The 19574-nt window shown below is 39.9% G+C and overlaps 1 protein-coding gene across 3 annotated transcripts; it reads left to right on the top strand.

The window, feature by feature from the left end:
• The first annotated feature begins 1101 nt into the window (after window positions 1-1101).
• Window positions 1102-18343, top strand: podn (podocan). 3 transcript variants are annotated; one of them, XM_063891719.1, is made up of 13 exons: window positions 1102-1119; window positions 1525-1627; window positions 2872-2944; window positions 4921-5207; window positions 5339-5432; window positions 10980-11044; window positions 12227-12336; window positions 12433-12589; window positions 12698-12813; window positions 13527-13740; window positions 13849-14292; window positions 14785-14933; window positions 17266-18343. In XM_063891719.1, the coding sequence occupies exons 4-13, from the start codon at window positions 4932-4934 to the stop codon at window positions 17402-17404; spliced, it is 1764 nt and encodes a 587-aa protein (XP_063747789.1). In that variant the 5' UTR covers window positions 1102-1119; window positions 1525-1627; window positions 2872-2944; window positions 4921-4931; the 3' UTR covers window positions 17405-18343. The 3 variants fall into 3 exon arrangements, with proteins under 3 accessions (XP_063747789.1, XP_063747788.1, XP_063747790.1); XM_063891718.1 differs by lacking the exon at window positions 1102-1119 and having other exon boundaries at window positions 1472-1627; XM_063891720.1 differs by lacking the exons at window positions 1102-1119; window positions 1525-1627 and adding an exon at window positions 1675-1904.
• Window positions 18344-19574: the final 1231 nt, after the last annotated feature.

Genomic DNA, 19574 nt, shown 5'->3' with positions numbered 1-19574 from the left:
AGACTTATATAACATTACCCTGGAAAGATTAGTCCCTGATGCCATGTGTTAACAGAATGTTAACTCAGAGGACATAAATGCCTGGGGGTCTCAGAATTCATTTAGGGTCGATCTCTATTATTGACCCGTTGTCTGTGGAACAAATTGCACCACCGTATCAGAATGTGTTGAATCCTTTCTCCTGAGTCATTCAAAGCTCAAGGCTAGACTCTTTTCTTTTGCATTTCTCATTGATCTTTGCCTGGGTGAATGTATTCCGTTTTTAGTTGTCTGCTCTGTTAACTTGCTGTCTTCTGCCCTAAACACCTTCGGTCATTACATGCTGTGTATGTGCTATGGAAATGGATTTGACTTGAGTTGAATTTTCTTTACATAAAATAGAAATCAGAGGTTCTTTAGGGTTTCCAGTCCATTTTAAACGCTTATTTAATGTGTTATCTTGCAGTTTTTCCAACTGAAACCAACATGCCAGTTCATCAAAATGGATATAATTCAGACAACAACTATTTTGGACATAGGCTGGCTGTTTACTCTTGTTTCCTGTCTTCATGCTAAGCTAGAATAACCACAATGCAACTAACTATATCCATAGAATGGTATCGATACCATTTTTATCGTTTCTATAGTACAGGTATCATAACTAACCAGGTTAACTCAATTCAAACTATGTAGTTTATATTCATTTTGTGGAGCAATTCTTTGTTTAAAGCAGTTTTATTCTAATGCCTTCCTAACAAAAAAATATTTGATAAGGAACTGGGCTTTAACTTTTGCTAATTTTCCAATATTGTTGAAATTGTTTTAGTAAAAAGCAGGGAATGACAAATGAGGTGATAAATTATTCCAGAACTCTTTTGCATTTACAGTTGAATTCAATGAACTATGCTAATGCTCCATAATGGCAGCAGATGTTCACACACTGCTCCTAATGGGAGGTGGGCTTGTTGAAGAGGCCTTCAGCAGAAACACGTGGGACATTAGATCACATCCTGCCGCCCCAATTTGGCAGGCCAATCGTCTACTTTCTGATTCATTCCTGGGACATTTCAGACAAAATAAATGGTCTCTTACTCAAATATAAGATACCTCAGAGCATGTCAACAAACGGTGAAACATGAGGTGAGGTGAGGATCTTTTTTCAAATAGGTTACATGTTTTATGAATAATATTCTTTTTGTACATTGGAGCACATTTTTCAGCCCCTTTATCCAAGATCTATTCAAAGTGATCAGACCTTCTATCCCGATTCCCGAGTCTATGATTATAATCTCACTTGAATCTTGTGGGATTGGAACGTTTTTGTTGAAAAGTATTAAACTGTTGTGGAAACTGCTACATTTTGGTGAAAAAAAAAATTTCTCTGGAAGAAAATGTGAGAAAAAAAGGAAAGAATTTGTGTATTGGCTCCTGTTCAGGTTCGAGTTTTCTCGCTTACTCACTCCCTTCCTTTTTCACTCCTGCCTGTTCCCCTTCATGTCTTTCTCTTAACTTTCCCTCTCCCGCTCTCTCTCCTCACATCTGGAGGGTATCTGCTGTGGCTGTGTGACTCCTCTCCTGCTATGGGACAGCTTGTGTTTGGACTGGACGTCAGACTTCAGTGTGCTTCGGCAAACCTTGGTCGGACGGGGTAAAGTAGCAGACCAGCAGAACATTGCTTTGGCAGACTTCATCGCTGCATGTTTTATGGAAGGCTGCTGTTATGCTATGTGTAGCTTATACTGGGCTGTTAAGTCTCAGCTTCAGTCATCCGTGCATGACAATGTGTATTCCAGATGATCCACTTTAGCAAAGCACCTTACGACCTCTGCTCAGCCGAGAAAGACCATGGAAATGCTATGAAGACTTTGAAATGCTCTGCCTCTGCTAATAAATACTGTTTTCTCTTGAAGCTTCTAAATTATAAGGTAACACGAGAGTGCTGTTGACATGGTGACAGCTTTAAACTCTTCTCTAACCCCTGACTGCTATGCTGTTTTTTTATTCTAGCCAGCACTCACATGCACATGAAGTGCAGCAAAGTGCAAAGGCTTTTAGTGTGTATTTGTTTTTGGTTAAGCATTCAGCTTCGTGGATTTTCTGTGTGGACAAACAAAAAAGCTCTACAAATAGATGGCTTTTAGACTTTTGCCTTCAGAGCATGATTTGATTGCCCCCTTAAACAGTTCTTTCGACACTTCTGGACAGCAGGCTTTTTGCTGGCTTTCCCAGAACTCTATCCTTAAATAAACACTGCTGTGCTTGACTGAAATAAGCAAAAGGCTAGATTCTTATTATTTTATTGTATTCATATCTGAAGCTTTAATATTGGAGAAATAGAGTAGAGCACCAGCCCATGGTAAAGCTTTCCCTTGCCTTCAAACAGCTCTTTGGCCATGGCAGCTGAAGCTGTCATGTCCATCAATGCTTTGCCAATACCACCAGACTCCATTGGTCTACCACTGCTTGATTACTGTGTTTGTTTGTGTTTTTTATATTACATTACATTAGATTTTGTGATTTTGTGATGCTTTTATTTTAAGTGACTCACAATAAATGCAAACAGAAACTGCAGATATACTCAAATAAATCTGGTGTATCTGGCAAAAGTAAATACAAAATAGCTTCAGTTCAATCAGGGGGGAGTTTCCTTTAGGTGTCTAAAGTAAGTTTTATTGCTGTAGACTCACACAGCAGTACACTGCTTGGGAGGAGGGGGGCAATGCAGCCACCATGTACTTTAGCCAATACAAGTACTAGGGAAGTACCTCATATAATGCTAACAATCAGAAGCAATTTTAGAAACCATTGACTTGTGTGATTGCTTACAAGTGTGGAATGATGTGATGGACTGAGATTGTTGCTTGTGTTCTTTTTTTAAATTATCCCTTCCAGTTGTTGAGGCCCGGAGCTTCAGACACCGCAGAGAGAGGGGGCTGAGAACCAGCTGTCTTCTGTTGCTAGCCTGGTGCGTAAACATTACAAACCTTTCATCCATTAAATAAAATGCCTTGCAAAGATAGACCAGTGTTGCTGGATTGAAAAGATTAAAAATAAAACGTTTTCGTACATAATCCCATGGTGGACATGGGTGTTTTGTTTGCTTTAAATTTGAAGGAGAATCATAAAAAATGAGTCAAGCTCCATAAAAAAAAACGTTCCTAGGTTAAAGCTGGTTTAAATCATTGGAAGGAAAACATAACATCTGTAACATAGTGACATCACTATGTAACACTTGAGCTTCTATTGGCTACTGCTCCAACACATTGTTCGTGATAGGATAAGGGGCGGGACATCTCTAAACAGTTGACCAATCACAACAGAGTCGGCCAGCGAACCCATCAGAGCACAATGGGCTCTGGTTTCAGACAGAGGGTGAAAAGAGGTGCTGCAGCACAGACAGTGTGAGAAAAAATAAAGAGCTTTTTGAACATTAAAGCATGGAGACATGTCACAGTAGAGGCACAACATACTAATATGAAACCTGAAAATGAGCAAAATCTGTCCTCTTTAGGCATAGAGTGTGTTCCGGGTGTAATCCAAGTTTTTCCGTGCTTTGTTTACTCAAACCGGTAGTATCCTAGTTTATGTTAGGGCTTGTTTGTGTGCCCCAGGGACTAGCATAGCTAGCCGCTAGCAACTGGCTCACCCGTCACTATGCACGGATCTGTGTAAAGGCAGTCATAGCCATAGGTATTAGCTTAATCAGTTTTTACAGCTTTAAGCTAGTGGGAATGACATTAGTCTTGCATATATTTGGTTGTACACCAAAGTTTAGACAAACTTAACTGTCAATTTGATGAGCAAAAGTTCGATGAATACTAAAGCTATTAAAATTCATCCTGAAGGGAAAATGAATGTCTACAGCACTATTCTTAATCATCCACATCTTCTGACATTTCATTGTGGACCAAAATGGTAGAGCATGTCCAAGGACGCTGGAAGTAAAATAATGTCATTGTTTCTTTTAAACCCACTAAATGATAGCCTTGCTCAGTAATCAGTGTCTGAAAAATAGATTAACAACTGTCCTCTCCTGTAAGCTACAGTATTATGCATTTTTCACAGCCGGCCTTTTTATAGGAAAATCACTAAACAGAAACGGTGGCTCTGTGCAATTCAAGAGTCTCTGTAAGTCGGTGAGCCAGCATTTACAATGCCAAGACCGCTCAACTACAGCAGCTAAACACATTCAGCCAACATTCATGTCACTGTACTGCAATGTCAGTATCAGCCACTCAGAGCTATGTTTAATAACACATAAAAACCTATAATGAGGTACAGGCTATTTCATTTTTGTATTGGGCTGTTTTTGAAGAATGAATAGAACTCCCTCTGACTCACAAATGGATTTGGACGTGACATCTGTGCAGTGCCCGTTCATGTACCAATATACACCTTTTTCCCTCCAAGCAGGATTTTATTTTCAACATCCCACAAAAACTCCTCTCAATAGGTAACTGCTGTGCTTATAGCCAACAGGTGGTGAACACGGAGACATGGTCTGCTCTGTTTCAGAAAATGGCTTCCTGCTGGTTTTTTTTTACCTTAGCTGTGAGCTTAATTGCATTTTTAGAAATCAGGGAGCTAAAGGGAGTAATTGGGATTTTGGGGGGCTATAACAAAATAAAGGTGTGTGTATCTGCTTTGTAGAGATGAGTAAGTAATCACCAGACTGAGTTCTGCTTGTGTGTTTTTCAGACAGTAGGGTAGTAAACAGTGAAGATGGCTTATCCCAACCCAACATGTATTTGGAACCCACAGTGGAGCATGGTCCATCTCATTCACCCAATACTGTATAATAATAAGTTACATTGATCAACCAAGGATCTACCACCACATTCATGGCCAAAAGTAGAAGATTGTACTTTAGCAAGACCCTATTTCCAGGAACCAAATCCTCCTGTTGTTTTGAACGTTTCTTTCCATTTGCTTGTGCAACAGGAAAGCTCGACATGGCCTTTCCCAAGCATTCCATCCTGCAGGCCCTGAGTGTGCTGCTCTTGGCGTTGGTGTTGGTGCATTGCCAGGCCCCTCTCCAGCCGGAGGAAGAGGAGGAGGAAGAGCCAATAAAGGAGACCAACATCTCAACAGCGGTGACGAAATCTGAGCTGCTTGAATGTCCGCTGGAGTGCAGCTGTACGGCAGAAGGCTCGGTGGATTGCGCTGGAGTCGATCTCACTGAGTTTCCCGCCGAGCTTTCGGATAAAACTCGTCAGCTCGCTCTACAGGTCTGTCACACAACTGCACATAAATAAAGTTTATCAAATCAACAATTTGTATTTCTGCTCAGAAATGACCGAGACTAAAGCAAACTGGCTGCCTTTCTATGAACTCTCTGTTTTTTGTCCCCTGATGCCAGAACAACAAAATTGAGGAGATAACAGTGGAGCACATTTCCTATCTGCATCAGCTCGAGACCCTCAACCTTCAGAACAACTGGCTGACATCAGATGGTAAACACTGTTTAACAGTCTAAACACCCAGCAATGTTCTGTGGGAAAGTGTGCTGTTGAAAACATGCTTATCCCTGCTCAGCAGTGAGGTCACTGTCAGGTCAAATAAAATCAATTTTACTCTTTGAATGACAAATTATCGCCATTAGGAGTTATTTTAGAGGATAAATGCAGTTTGGCGTGGGTTAAATATTCAGCACAATACTTACAAAGTAGAGAATAAATTATAGTGTTTTTTTTGCTTTGGATGTCAGTTGTTCCCCCAAATCAATGCTAGGCTTTTCTTTCAGACAATAGTCACTTCCAGAATAGGCAGGGCAATTGATAAAAGCTTAAGAAGATTCAAGATTCAAAGGTTTATACAAAGCTATAGTGTAATGTTAACACATGAAAAACTTAGATCGCAGGCCCCTAAAAGGTGCAATTTACCAGACATAAAAAAAATATATATAAAAAGGTCAATAATAGTCTTTTAAGGCAGAAAATGCACTAAACTGCTGTCACAAATAGCTGAGCTCTATCTCTCTACAAGGCTTAATTTGTGTCTTGTAGGGTCATTGTAAAAATGACTTCCATTTTTCTATTATTACGCCTATTTTCTGCAGCATTATATGGTTGACAAAGGTAGGGAAAAAGAGGTGGTGTGTTTAGTATGTAACTCCAAACGTCAATCTCTCTCTACCCATATATACGATTTACTATTAGCTACCTGAGGCTAAAAACAATAACATCTGGTACGACCAGAAGTACAACAATCCGGTCCGTCGAGAAATAGTGAATTATATCATTTCACTTCCGTTTCAATATATTGATTATTCTCACACAACCTACTGTCAATAGCTTCCCACATTATGTTTGCAGTTTGTTTTCACTAGTTTTTAAAACTGAAAGCCACAGTGTGATCAATTTACAAAGCTAAGCCTCACACCGCAGTGATGGGGAACAATATTCTTTCGAAACCGAAACAGAGTACCTGTCATCAAAATTAAGTCAAGTGGAATCAAGTTGAGCTGTACCATGCCACGGAAATGAGGCGGTAGAACACCTTATTCTTCGGGCCTGACGATACCTTGCAACTTCGTCAGGAGTACCCAGGGATAACATATCCCGGAAGGCCTCCTTCTTCAGTCGGACGGCTTCCCTGGCCACCGGTGTCCACCAGGAGGTTCGAGGGTTACCTCCCCTTGAGGCACCTAAGACCTTAAGACCACAGCTCCCCGCCGCAGCTTCGGCAATAGAGGCTTTGAACACCACCCATTCTGGTTCAATGTCCCCAGCCTCCACAGGGATGCCTGAAAAGCTCCGCCGGAGGTGTGAGTTGAAGGCCTCCTGGACTTGGGACTCCTCCAGACGTTCCTAGTTCACCCGCACTACACGTTTGGGCTTACCAGGTCTGTCCAGAGGCTTCCCCCGCCACTCGACCCAACTCACCACCAGATGGTGATCAGTTGACAACTCCGCCCCTCTCTTCACCCGAGTGTCCAAAACTTGCGGCCTCAGGCCCGATGATACGATAACAAAATCGATCATGGACCTTCTGCCTAGGGTGCTCTGGTACCACGTACACTTATGAGCATCCTTATGTTTGAATATGGTGTTTGTTATGGCCAATCCATGACTAGCACAGAAGTCCAGTAACAAACCACCACTCCGGTTCAGATCAGGGGGGCCGTTCCTCCCAATCACGCCCCTCCAAGTGTCTCCATCATTGCCCACGTGTTTGTTGAAATCTCCCAGCAAGACTAAGGAGTCCCCTTCAGGAGCCCCATACAGGACTTCTTTCAGGGTCTCCAAGAAGGCCGAATACTCTGAACTGCTGTTTGGTGCATAAGCGCACACAACAGTCAGAGTTTTCCCCACTGAATTCCAATGTGTCATTATAATTCTGTCTGACAGTCTGCTGAGGGGAACAGATAGCTTGGTGGTTTTTCTCCTCCTGGCCAGCTGTGTGACTGCTTGCTTTGTTTCTGTTGCATATGTCTCCCATATCTTATTAACCTAGCATTGAGTTTTTATATACACAATCTTCCAAGGGAAATTACATTTATATGGGACAACTCCCTATCCAAGATTGTGTACATGTCTCCCGTGTGAAGACAAAATATAAAGATGTCTATTTAACTAGTCGTACAAAAATACATTTAGACCAGTGGTACTCAACCTTGTCCTAATCAGGAGCCACATTGACGAAAAAATATTTTTGCAAGAGCCACAATCCAAAAACGCTCCTTTCCTCCCTGAAAGCATTATGCATTTGAGAATATGGATCATAGTAATATGTTACTAAGGAATGAAAAGCATAATGTACAGTGCAATAACTGTGATTTATTATTTTCACTGCAACCACAAAACACACATTGCTGATCATCACTGCTTATAACAACAGATAACAGACAGCATGTTTACTGATCATCACAGTCCATATAACAGCAGATTATAGACAGCAGGGGTTGTCAGAAGAGTAATGTTGTACTTACTTCACACTCAATGTGATTTCTGACACTCCTTCTGCCGCACAAGTGATTTGAAGTCGGGCTCTGTGCTGGAAACGGCGATCCGAAGGGCCTCTATTGTGTGCTGCAGACTCAATCTGTTTCGGTTGCGACATTTTATTTTTGAGAGCGCAGAGAATGCTGCTTCACACCGGTATGTGGACGGAAACATTGAGATGATGCGTCTTGCCAGTCTGGAGATATTTGGTAGATGCCCCGCCAGTTTCCAAAAGTCCACGACATCTGTAATCCGAAACTGAAGCTGAAGTTCATCTGAGCTCTTTAACTCCACAAACTCCATTTGAAGCTGCACAAGTCCGAGCTGGTCGCTTATTTGCTTCATTTCATTGACCTCAATCAGGAATGGGTTTTTCACAAGTAAAAAAATATTGCTATGGTCCTTGAAGTCGTGGAATCTTGATGTGTAGTTTTGCTTGAGCTCAGTTAGCACGTCACAGCATTGTGATTGACAGGGCAGGAGAGCGTCTGCATGCATCGCCATCACTTTCTGCACGGTGGGGAAGAAACGGTAATCAGAACCACGGACACTTCGTTCAAGTACATCCAGTTTGTCAGAGAATACTCTGACAGCCGTGTAGAGCTCATACACGGTCTTGTTTCTTCCCTGCATCTTGAGATTAAGTTCGTTCAAGTGCTGCGTAATGTCACACAGGAACGCAACAGACAGCACCCACTCTTCATCATCCAAAAAGGAAAATCGGGAAGTCTCCCCTTGGCCGAAAATGAAGGATTTCAGGGGTTCAAGCAGGTCCATGAAATGTGCAAGCATACGTCCTTTAGACAGCCATCTGATCTCGGTGTGTAACACCAAATCTCCATAGTGAGTGTTAAACTCCTCACACAGCAGTTTAAAATTTAGGTGGTTTCTTGCACGGGCCCTGATATAATTAACCACTTCGATTACATTTGCCATCACTTCATTCAGACATTTGAACTTAGCAAACAAGGCTTGTTGATGCACAATACAATGGTATGAGAAAATACCCTCAGCAGCAACCCCGCCGTTTTTCAGCGTTTCTTTCAACAAAGCCACGGCTCCGTTCCTCTTACCAAGCATCGCCGGTGCGCCATCTGTTGTGAATGCTGTGATTTTTTCTGGTCCAATGTTCAACTTTTCTAATGTTTCCAGCACAGCGTTTTTTATTTCAATGCCCGTTGTTCCATTTTCCAGTGAAACCATGTCAAGCAGTTCTTCTGTAATGTCAAACTTACTGTTGATGGCTCGGATAAAGATGAGTAATTGTGGCGTGTCATTGATATCCAAGCTTTCGTCCATTGCAAGGCTGACAAACTCAGCGGATGACAGTTTGTCCTTAGGAGTATGTGCAATGTTCTCTGAAATGTTTGATGCCCTCCTAGCTACAGTAGAATCCGACAGTGAATTTTTTTTGCCTCTCGTTCCAGGTCTTTTTTCTCAGGAAACAACGTTGAACAAGCCAGCAGTATGCAATCCTTCACCATTTCTCCATCAGTATATGGCTTCATCTGTTTCATCAGTTCATGTGTGATTTTGTAGGATGCCTCTGTTGCTCTTTCACTCGTATTAGTGTGGAATACGTTTTTTTGAGCAGTTCGGTTCTGTTTGAGTCTCGCCAGCTTTTCCGCCCTCAGCTCTCCACCTTTCGGAAAGTCGGTGCTGAACTTCGGGTGTTTTGTGTCGTGATGGCGCTGCAAATGGGACCTTTTAAATTGTGAAATGATGTTGTCACAAAGCAGGCAGATGCATTTTCCCGAACCGGTGGAGACGAAGAAAAACTCGAGTTCCCAGTCCTCTTTAAATGTTCGATATTCCTCTTCATATTTTCTTTTCCTATATTCCTTTGCCATTTTTGCGTAGTGCTGTGTGCTAGTTTTCCCAGTGTGACGGAGCATTTATCTCGCGCACCTGCAATCAGAGCGGGAAACCTGAAATCATTTGTGATTGGTTGTTCAGAGGGAGGGGGGAGGGGCGGCTTAATACACGTGACTTGTGAGTGATAATGAAATGTTGATGAATTCTGCTGACAATGTTTTTGTTTTTCGTTTTTTAAAGATTTTTTGAGATTTTATTTTTTTTAACTGGGACTTAAAAGAGCCGCAACTAGTCTTAAAGGAGCCGCATGCGGCTCGCGAGCCGCGGGTTGAGTATCGCTGATTTAGACTGAGAACTGCTCTCCTGAAATCCAATCAAGCCTGGAGTGCCTTGACCCATTTAGCATAAATTGCATTGGTCAAGTCGAAAGTTCAGCGTCTTTATCTGCCTCAAACTTAATTTATAAAATAAATTAAGTCCAGTCATTGCCTATAGTCAATGAGCTAAACAAGACAATAACAACTGAAATTGGGAAAATCATGTGTCTTTTCCACCCTGGCACAAATGAGCGTATTACCATTCAGACACATATTGCAGAATACAACTACAGTAATTTGGCTTTCCACTTCTCAGTCTAAAAAGAGCTTTGAAGAACTTTTTCTTAAACCGTATGTCCTGAAATGCCTACATTGAGTTTGAGATAATTTTCATCGCTATTGTATGCTGCACGATAGATACAAAGACGCTATAACGCCCCAAAACAATTCCATTAGGAGAAACAGCGGCATCTTAAAAAAACAATGTAAATATGCACAGCATTTACAAAAAGTTACCAATTTGAGGAAACATGTGCAGCGTTTACTAAAAGCACTGCACAAAAGACACACAGCCAATTCAAAACTGCAAATAAAAACGCTGCAAGAAGCTCAAAACACAACCAAAGCCAGGGGACAGTAAACATTGATGCACACAGCTGGGATTGGAGCTCTTGGTGATGTTCAGGGATTATAAAGTTGTCCAACTCCCACTGTTGGCAGAGTTAGTCAGCTTCATAATTGTAAGTGTTTCATCAATAGATTCAAAATGACTGTGTTAGCTAGGTTAGCTGGGTTAGCTAGTTAGCTTACAGCAGACCTTCAATAATGTCGGAAGGAATCATGTGATCACGTTGTTAAGATTATCCAATTAAACTTACATGTTTAATAAGTTACTCATAACTGACTGATGATTTTCTTTTTATAGGCCTTGAAGATGAAGGTTTCGAGATGCTTGAAGAGCTGGCTTATTTATATCTGGCAAATAACAAGGTGAGTCTCAGTAGAATTGAGTTTGTTCTCTATCTCTAATATTGAAACTTGTAATTTGCTTAAATGATCCAAAGGCTACTTTATCATTTGTCTATCCAATAATCACAATCATTTGCTTCCATTCTATTCCAATACACTGACAGAGTGCCAGCTGGTAGAGAGAGGTGGTGGTCTCCTCTCATTCACATTTGTGTGCAAACTCATGCTGGTAATCACTTCCAGTAAGGCTGCGCCAGCTGGTGCGAGCTAAAATGCTACTGACCTTTTTGGACACAGCCAGAGACAGAGAAAGGATGGACAGATTGGTTTGTGCCTTCACAGAGATGAATAGGCAAACAGGAAGAATAGGAGATTTTAAAGTGCTCACTAAGCCTCAAAGACACCCATGCTGCTTTAATCCATAAACCATGTTATAAAGGAGAGAGCTCTAAATGAACATCTAATCTCACCAGTGCTTCCTCGGATTTGCTATTTTTTTTACAATGGTGCACATGTTCTTTGGAGAAAGAAGTGAAGAAACCTTGCTTATAATAAGGGTACAATAATGTACTTCTCAGACAGACAGCAAATACTTGTAGGTAATAATCAAATTCTTCTACTCAAACAACAAAATAGATGTATTGTCTTTCGAAACATCCATTATGCCCATTTTAGTGTTTTTTGGAGCTATGTTAAGGTTATAGAACGTTTGTGATAATGCATGATTAAAAACACTGCAACAGTTCTGCCAAACCACCAGCTCTATGAGGCTGTACTTATAAATGCTAATATTGTACAAATAACTTTAGCATGCTGAAATCATCAAAATGGCTGTGTTAACATCCACATGTTTATAAGGTATTATCTTCACCATGGTAACCATCTTACTGTTCTGTATAAGCAGGCTAACATATTCCAATAAGCAGTTAACACAACACAGCAGGGGATAATTTGGCAGAAATCGGTCAAACAATTTTACAGATTTAAAGTCGGACTAGCAGATCAGTAGAGTCATTCGTACAAGCCCCAGTGACACAAAGTGACTCTGTAAACATTGACCTGCTAGTGGCACTAGATTAAAGGGAATCCCAAAAGACATTAGGATACATCATCCTGGGACCATGACTTTGGACCAACCGACCGGTATTCATGGCCATCTCTCAGTAACTATGTCTTGTCCTGCTGCTTTTCTTGTGATTGCAGCTCACCTCAGCACCAATAGTCCTACCACCCTCTTTGGTTAGTGCTGATTTTGCTGCTAATCAGCTTACAAAGATCTACCTGTATACATTTGGCCAAAAACCAAAACTGAGGTACGTATGTGTGTGTTTTTGTCAATTGACCCCTAGTTACTGGAATCATGTCCATTTACTGTACACATGGCAATGTCCCTTGATCATGGATCCCAGGTCTGTGTATCTCCATAACAACAAGCTGACGGACAAAGGGTTTCCTGAACATGCGTTCAATGGTTCTGACAACCTGGAGATCCTCACCATGTCAAGCAACTTCCTGCGGGCCGTCCCGAGGAACCTGCCCTCCAGCCTCTACCGTCTTCATCTGAAGGTGCAGCACCCGTTCAATGGTCCTTACGGTGTAAGGTGGATGATAGACATATTATTTGAATGACTACCTTAAATTATGATTGCATAAGGATTGTTCTTGTTGTTGCAGAATAACAAGTTGGAGGAAATTCCAGCAGGGGCCTTTGACAACTTGTCAAACCTCAGAGAGCTGTACCTCCAGAACAACCTCCTCAACAATGAAGGCATGGACAACGAGACTTTCAGGTGGAAAAACCCTAGGGGATGAATAGTTTTAACATCTTGGTGCTCAGTGATGGATAGTAACAAAGTACATGTACTCAAGTAATGTACTTTGGTAAAATGTTGAGGTACTTATTCTTGACCTGAGTATTCTCAGTACATGCTTCTTTAGTGACAAAACAAACTGAAACATTGACTTTAATTAAATGTATTATGTCAACAAATTTCAAATAACTGGATTAGGTTAGTTGAAAGCAATAATATTACGTTTAAATAAAAAACATTTGGTTCAATGTAATATTATTGCTTTCAACTAAACGTAAATACATTTAATTAAAGACAATTTTTCAGTGTAAATATACTCCACTACATTTTTAAAGCCAATAATGTACATTTTACATCACTACATTTATTTGACAGACGTCGACAATCAAATAAAAATAATCATAACAGTAACTCAATATATATATATGATTCTGAAATACGTCGTTAGGTATGATTACTTTTCCTTTTGGTACTTTATATTTTGATGCTGATACTTGTACATATGTAATGTTGAATTGCTACCTTTACTTAAGTAACAAATCTGAGTACTTCTTCCATCACCCTGGTTGTTACTGCATAGAGAAAAAGAAGAACAGTGTTGATTTATATGTTTTTCATATGCATAAATAATTGTTCTGCTACATCAGACAGAAAGCACCAATAATTGATTAGTTTCTGTTCTTCTCTGGCAGCCAATTGAGCAGCCTGGAGTGTTTGGACTTGTCAAATAACAACCTAAGTGTGGTCCCGACGGGGCTGCCACGCAATCTAGTACTCCTCCATCTGGAGAAGAATTCCATTCGTAGCATCCCTGGAGACGCTCTTGCTTCTGTCCGAAACCTTGAGTACCTGCTCCTTCACAATAACAAGCTGCGCTCACGTTCCATCCATCCTTCTGCCTTCCAGGTACAAATCTATTTTATAAAGATATTTTACTTTATAATTTCATTTTGCAGAACAGCCTGGAGTTAAAATGCTCAACTGCTTTGTGAAACAAATTTGCACTTTGCCTAGGGTTTGAAGAAGCTGCACACTCTTCACATGTACAACAACCTCCTAGAGCGTGTTCCCAGGGGCTTGCCTAAAAGGGCCAAGACCCTCATGCTGCTTCACAACCTCATTACTGACATTAGCCGTAACGACCTGGCTATGTTGTACACCCTGACTGAGCTGAACCTCAGCTACAACAAGCTGACGAGCCCCAAGCTTCACCGCGAAGCCTTTAGGAAGCTGCGTATACTGGAAACCCTGGATCTGTCGGGAAACAACCTGTCCTCGTTCCCCCTTGGTCTTCCCCGCAGCCTGCAGGTGCTCGAAATCAAGAACAACCAGCTGAACTCCATACCAGATGGTGCACTGACGGGCATGGAGAAGCTACGGAAGCTCATCCTGAGTGAAAACCAGCTGAAACTGAATTCAGCCTACCAGGGAGCCTGGATGGAGCTTACTGCACTCTCGGTAAATGGCTATAGAGAAAGAAACATGTTGGATACAAAAGCAAGACAGTTGTTGTGTTTGTCCACTACAGGAACTTAACAACCCCCAACCTGGACTTTTGAAATTCTTGTGAAGCTCTAGTATGGAGCTTTTGTACACTGAAAAAAATGATGACTTAAATTAAATGTATTATGTCAACAGATTTCACATAACTGTATTAGGTTAGATGAAAGCATAATAGTAAGTTGAACATAACAGTTTTTTCAGTGTATAAGAGGATGTATCTTCAATAAGTGGAAGTTAAGCAAAACAGTACTCAAGTGAGCGTAATATACTCATACTCAAATCAGATCTGAGGTGAATGAAATTAAAAGCAGAACCTCTGATCATGGCTTATTAATTTCCTGCGGTGGAAAAGGATGCTATCTATAAGTATAAAGCATACATCCGTACAAAGATCAGGGAACTTAAAGCATTATGTTTAGTATTGACTGTGCATCTTGTAATTTTTAGACACTAGACCTGTCTGGTAACCAGCTGTCACACATCCCATCCGACCTGCCTGAGTCTCTGGAGTACCTTTACCTGCAGAGTAATCGCATCTCAAGTGTTCCTGCTTCAGCTTTTGAAGGCACTCCAAATATCAAAGGAATCTTTCTCCGGTAAGAGTCCCACAAAACATTTCTTATACGAGGACTCCGTTCTTGAACTGAGTCCTTTTCTTCTCAATGGTTGTTACACTATGGTTAACGCTGCATTTTTCCTTCATGATTGTCTGCACAAGCTGTGTTATTTCAAAGTAGCTGCATGAAACACATGGGAGGGAACTGGCCATTTTTTGCTGTCTTAAGGGCTTTATGAAAATCTGGTGTGTGGCCACTTTCATAACTTTCTTTTCCATGTGGATTGATCTCCACTCAGGGAATGATTGTGCAAGTACGACTGAAAAATGGTCCTGAGGAAATTGTTGCTTTTGTTTATACTGCTATGCAGGTCTCCAAGCGAGAGCCAACGTCCAAACGTAACTAAATCTGCTTACTGGAACATTACTTTTCAATAAATTCTATTTTCTTAGTTTGATCCATACACAAACTGACACAAAATATTTTTTCTTGGTCATATTATTTGTATGAATATTTGTTGTTCAAAAATGATCTTCTACTTCTGTCCCCCACAAAAAACATACCGATTAAACTGCATTCTAAATTACTTTATGAGGGAAAAGTATATTCTCCTAGATCTTTTAAGTAGTTACCATTGTCAATTTTAACCAATCAACACTCAACAAAACTACTTGGTAAAAATAAATGAAATCCATCTGTCCGTCCATCCTTCCTTCCCACTGTCCTTTTTCTTTTGTAGACCTCCACTGTCTTTCAAAATTATAACTGTACATTTTGAAAAACAAATCTGGGGAAAATTGTGTTTTTTTCAAAAATGTAATTGAATAGAGTCGTGTAGGAATGAGTCCTAAAACCCAGAAATGACTTCACATATTACAAATTCCGATTCCCTTTTGAACAAGTTTGAGGTTAGAAGCCTGAAATAAAGTCTGTGGTTAAAACAAGGCGAAGGGATGTTTTTTTCAGCGTTACAAAGTATGTCAGTAAATATGCTACTTGTGAATGTATAAAGCGTCAATGTGTCTCAAATACGGCAAAAAAACGTAATAAAATATGAAACATCAACACTGGGCTGCATTTAGGTGTGTGGCGAAGTGCAGCCATGCAACCGTGATGTACTTTGTTTATAGCCTAATATTAGCTTTGTACTTCTGACTATTGCATTTACGCTTTAAAAATCACAAAGTTGTGTTTATATGTGGAAATTATCCTGCTGAACAAAACATGTAGTATCAAAAATATGTGCTCTCTAAACATATTTATGGAATATACCAAAAATCCAATGGGTAAATCCCATTTAGTTTTGCAATGCTAACTTCTGGGTCGGCCTACACAAGTATATCATCACTGGACCACTCTATGCAGTTTCATTGTTAGGGAAAGGTCATGTAAAGGAGACCAGGATTCCTAAGCAGTTTATAGCTTGATAATTAGCAATAGTGTGACCATAAACCCTACTTTTCACTCCTAACACCACAGTTCAAAATAGTATTTTCTATGTAACAATTCTTGGTGTCCTCGTTTCTTACTTATCAAATGAATTTACTGTGTGGGACAGTCTGACTTCATTTTTCAGAGTACTGCGATGTGGTATCTAATCCCTCCATCTCTTGTGTGCATTCAGCAAATTTTCCACTTTGGTTTATTTCACATAGTGCAGGCTTACACCCACAGGCCCTGCAGCTGAAAGCAGCGGTCAGACAGCACAGTAAAGAGGTTTCAGTCGGCGCTTTAAGGCTTTTGTTCTGTTTGGTTGTCAGCCTGACCTCAACCTAGTTGCTTTATGGTTCTTGTTTACGGGACATTACCCCTTCCAGGCTGCTGTGATCTTTGTGTTGTGTCATATCAGCTGTTGCCACATTTATTTTCTTTTTTTTTCTCCACCAAACTCCCCCCACAGCTGGCCTTTGGCCTGAGCCAATTTAGAGTGGCTGGAATGCTTTCCGTCAGTAAGGGGAAGTGAAAGGAGGATTTACGTGTATTTATTCATCACTAGCTGCATGTGTATTACCCATTGGCTATAGTTCATAGGCAACATATGCAAGCATTTAGATAGACAAGAGTAGATGAAGATTATTCTTAGAAGTGCTTTGATGTTCAGTGAGTAAACAACTGTATTTGATTGATTTAGAACATTATTGTAAGGGCATTTTATTGTGGCATATATTTTTGATGGATGTGTGCCACTACACTGATCCCCGGGTGGATCAAAGCTGACGGATGACAGATGTGATTTGTATATGTCACCTGCTGTCTGCTCAACAAATTCTGCACGACAGGAGTTTTGCTTTCAGCCTCTGAAATGTCATCAAAAGCCAACTGTCAATTCAGTAATAACACATCACGAAAATTTCCCTTTTTCTCCTTTAAGGTTTAACCGCCTGTCTGTGGATTCTGTGGACGAGAGCTCTTTCTCACACCTGTCCAACTTGCAAGTGCTGGACATTGGCACAGGGCACACCGACCTCCCCTTTAAAAGAGAGGAGATAGAGGAGGAACTGGAAGCATAAGACACGGTTAGCTGACATTGGACTGCTTAGTGTCAAGGACAGAAACAGATTATTAATAGGAATTAACCCCTGAATGTAATTCCAGTGCTTTTATTGTTTGGCAGTTACATATCTCTGGTGCAGGATACCGGATGAAGTTCCTTTAGTTTCCTTTTTTTAGGCTGGTTAGTATAGCATATCTTTATATCTGAACTTTAAATGTTGGTTTTGGACTGTTGACGCGCAACATATATTGTCTGATTGTCTTTATGTGCTTTGAAAACAAAATACAATACATAGAGTAGGTCAATGTACATTTTCCCATGTAAATGTTACAAAATCAATACCACAATAAAGTAATAATTTGTGTTTTTTCACCAAGGGCAAAAGACTAGCAGTTTCATTTTAAAACCAACAAATCCCTTAGTAATCACAAACCCTTCTACACTTCCACAAGTACAAATTATATTGCTGCAATTGAATTTCATTTTGAATTCATCTGTTTCACTTTTTCTTTTCAACGAATCTGTTTATTTTTTTATCTTTAAAATGTAAAAAAAATGACAAATTCCCATCAGAATCAGGACGCTATTTTTCAAATTGCTTAATTTTCGAAAAACCAAATCATTATCAGTTTTAAATGTATACTATATTTGGAGTATTTCCACTGCTTTACCAGGCCATCAGAAATCCCTTGGGGATATCACAATGTAATCTCGGCTCTCTCCAAAGCCACCAGACTCCATTCAGAAGACAGTAATTTTACCTTGCAGATCACGGGAATTGCTGGTCTACTGCTTGTCAACGAGAAACAACGCCCAAGAGATTCATAAGACACAATGCGTTATGTCATGGACTGTATAGGTAAATGTATAAGACAATGAAGCACATATTTTTGAATGAGTTCTGCTTTTCTTTGTTGGATGACATTGTCTTTTTTATTAAAAGAATGTAATGTGATGAATTCCATTGGCCAACAATTTGGTGGGACGCTCTCAAAAGACAGACAGAGTAGCCACCCAGATCATGTTAGCTAGCGCCAGTGTACAATAAGTGTGTAATTTCGAACAGAACCCTTGGACTTGTGTTATTAAATTGCACTTGATGTTACCACCAGTTAACACAGCTGCTGTCAAACCAACCAGGACTGAATTCTTATGGATTGTTAATTCAGAGACTAAAGGTCAGCTAGGTGTTTCTCACTCCCAACTCGTCAAATACAGCAGGTGGTCAGCAGTGTTGGAAGAAGTACTCTTTTTCAGTAAAACTAGCAATATTACCTTTTAAAAGGAGTTGGTTAAAAATAAATGTCCTGCATTCAAAATCTTGCTCAAGTACAAAAGTATCGGCATCAAAATATACTTAAAGAACCAAAAGTAAAAGTTCTCCTTATGCCTAATGGACCATTTCAGAAACGTATATATATATATATATATATATATATATATATATATATATATATATATATATATATATATAAATCATTTTAATAGTAACCATTATTGGTTACTATTAAAATGATTTATCTATTTTTATAACAGCTGGTAGATTTATTTTGAATAACTTTATATACGGCTGCTGGACATCCTAACATAAACGTAAAAGTTTATTTAATAATGGACTTAGATTTTGTATTAGCTAATAATCTAAAACTAAAAAGTAAATAGTAACAAAATCTGTCAAATAAATGTAGTGAAGTACAAAGGACAATATTGGCTTCTAAAAACTGGAGTAGAAGTACAAAGTAGCATAACCTGAGAATACTCAGAGAAACTACAAACAACTCAAAATTGTACTTTAGTACAGTACGAGATTTAAGTGTGGTGTAGTAAGAGCATTTGTCTGCACAGGTATAAGGGGATGGATGGTCTTTCACACAGGAGACCACTTTGTGTTACGTGTATTAGTAAAGGCAAAAGTCAATGTTGACTTATTTCTATTTACCCAATGTACTTAACTTACTTCCTTTAAACCAAACAATAGTTGTGTTTTAAATCCAACCAAATACTTTGATTGTCTAAACCCAACCACTAATGTTAACTTACGGTACAGATACAATGAACTTAAATGAATCACGTGTTGTAGATAAATCATTAATGATAAAGGAGAGCATTAAAAACGTATGCCACTAGATCTTGACCAAGGTTGACGAGTTGGAAATGAGAACATGTTAGCTTATTAGATTTACATG

Source organism: Eleginops maclovinus, chromosome 9 (genome assembly GCF_036324505.1).
Source record: "Eleginops maclovinus isolate JMC-PN-2008 ecotype Puerto Natales chromosome 9, JC_Emac_rtc_rv5, whole genome shotgun sequence".
Lineage (NCBI taxonomy): Eukaryota > Metazoa > Chordata > Actinopteri > Perciformes > Eleginopidae > Eleginops > Eleginops maclovinus.
The sequence above is the reverse complement of the archived record's forward strand: the minus strand, read 5'-3'. Positions and strand labels throughout refer to the sequence as shown.

What these genes read in the sequence shown, in the direction of transcription:
- podn (XM_063891719.1), top strand. Translation starts at nt 4,932, where the DNA reads ATGGCCTTTCCCAAGCATTCCATCCTGCAGGCCCTGAGTGTGCTGCTC. An exon ending in CAACTGGCTGACATCAGATG is followed by an intron (nt 5,433 to 10,979) that starts GTAAACACTGTT and finishes TTCTTTTTATAG; the next exon opens with GCCTTGAAGATGAAGGTTTC. An exon ending in TCTACCGTCTTCATCTGAAG is followed by an intron (nt 12,590 to 12,697) that starts GTGCAGCACCCG and finishes TTGTTGTTGCAG; the next exon opens with AATAACAAGTTGGAGGAAAT.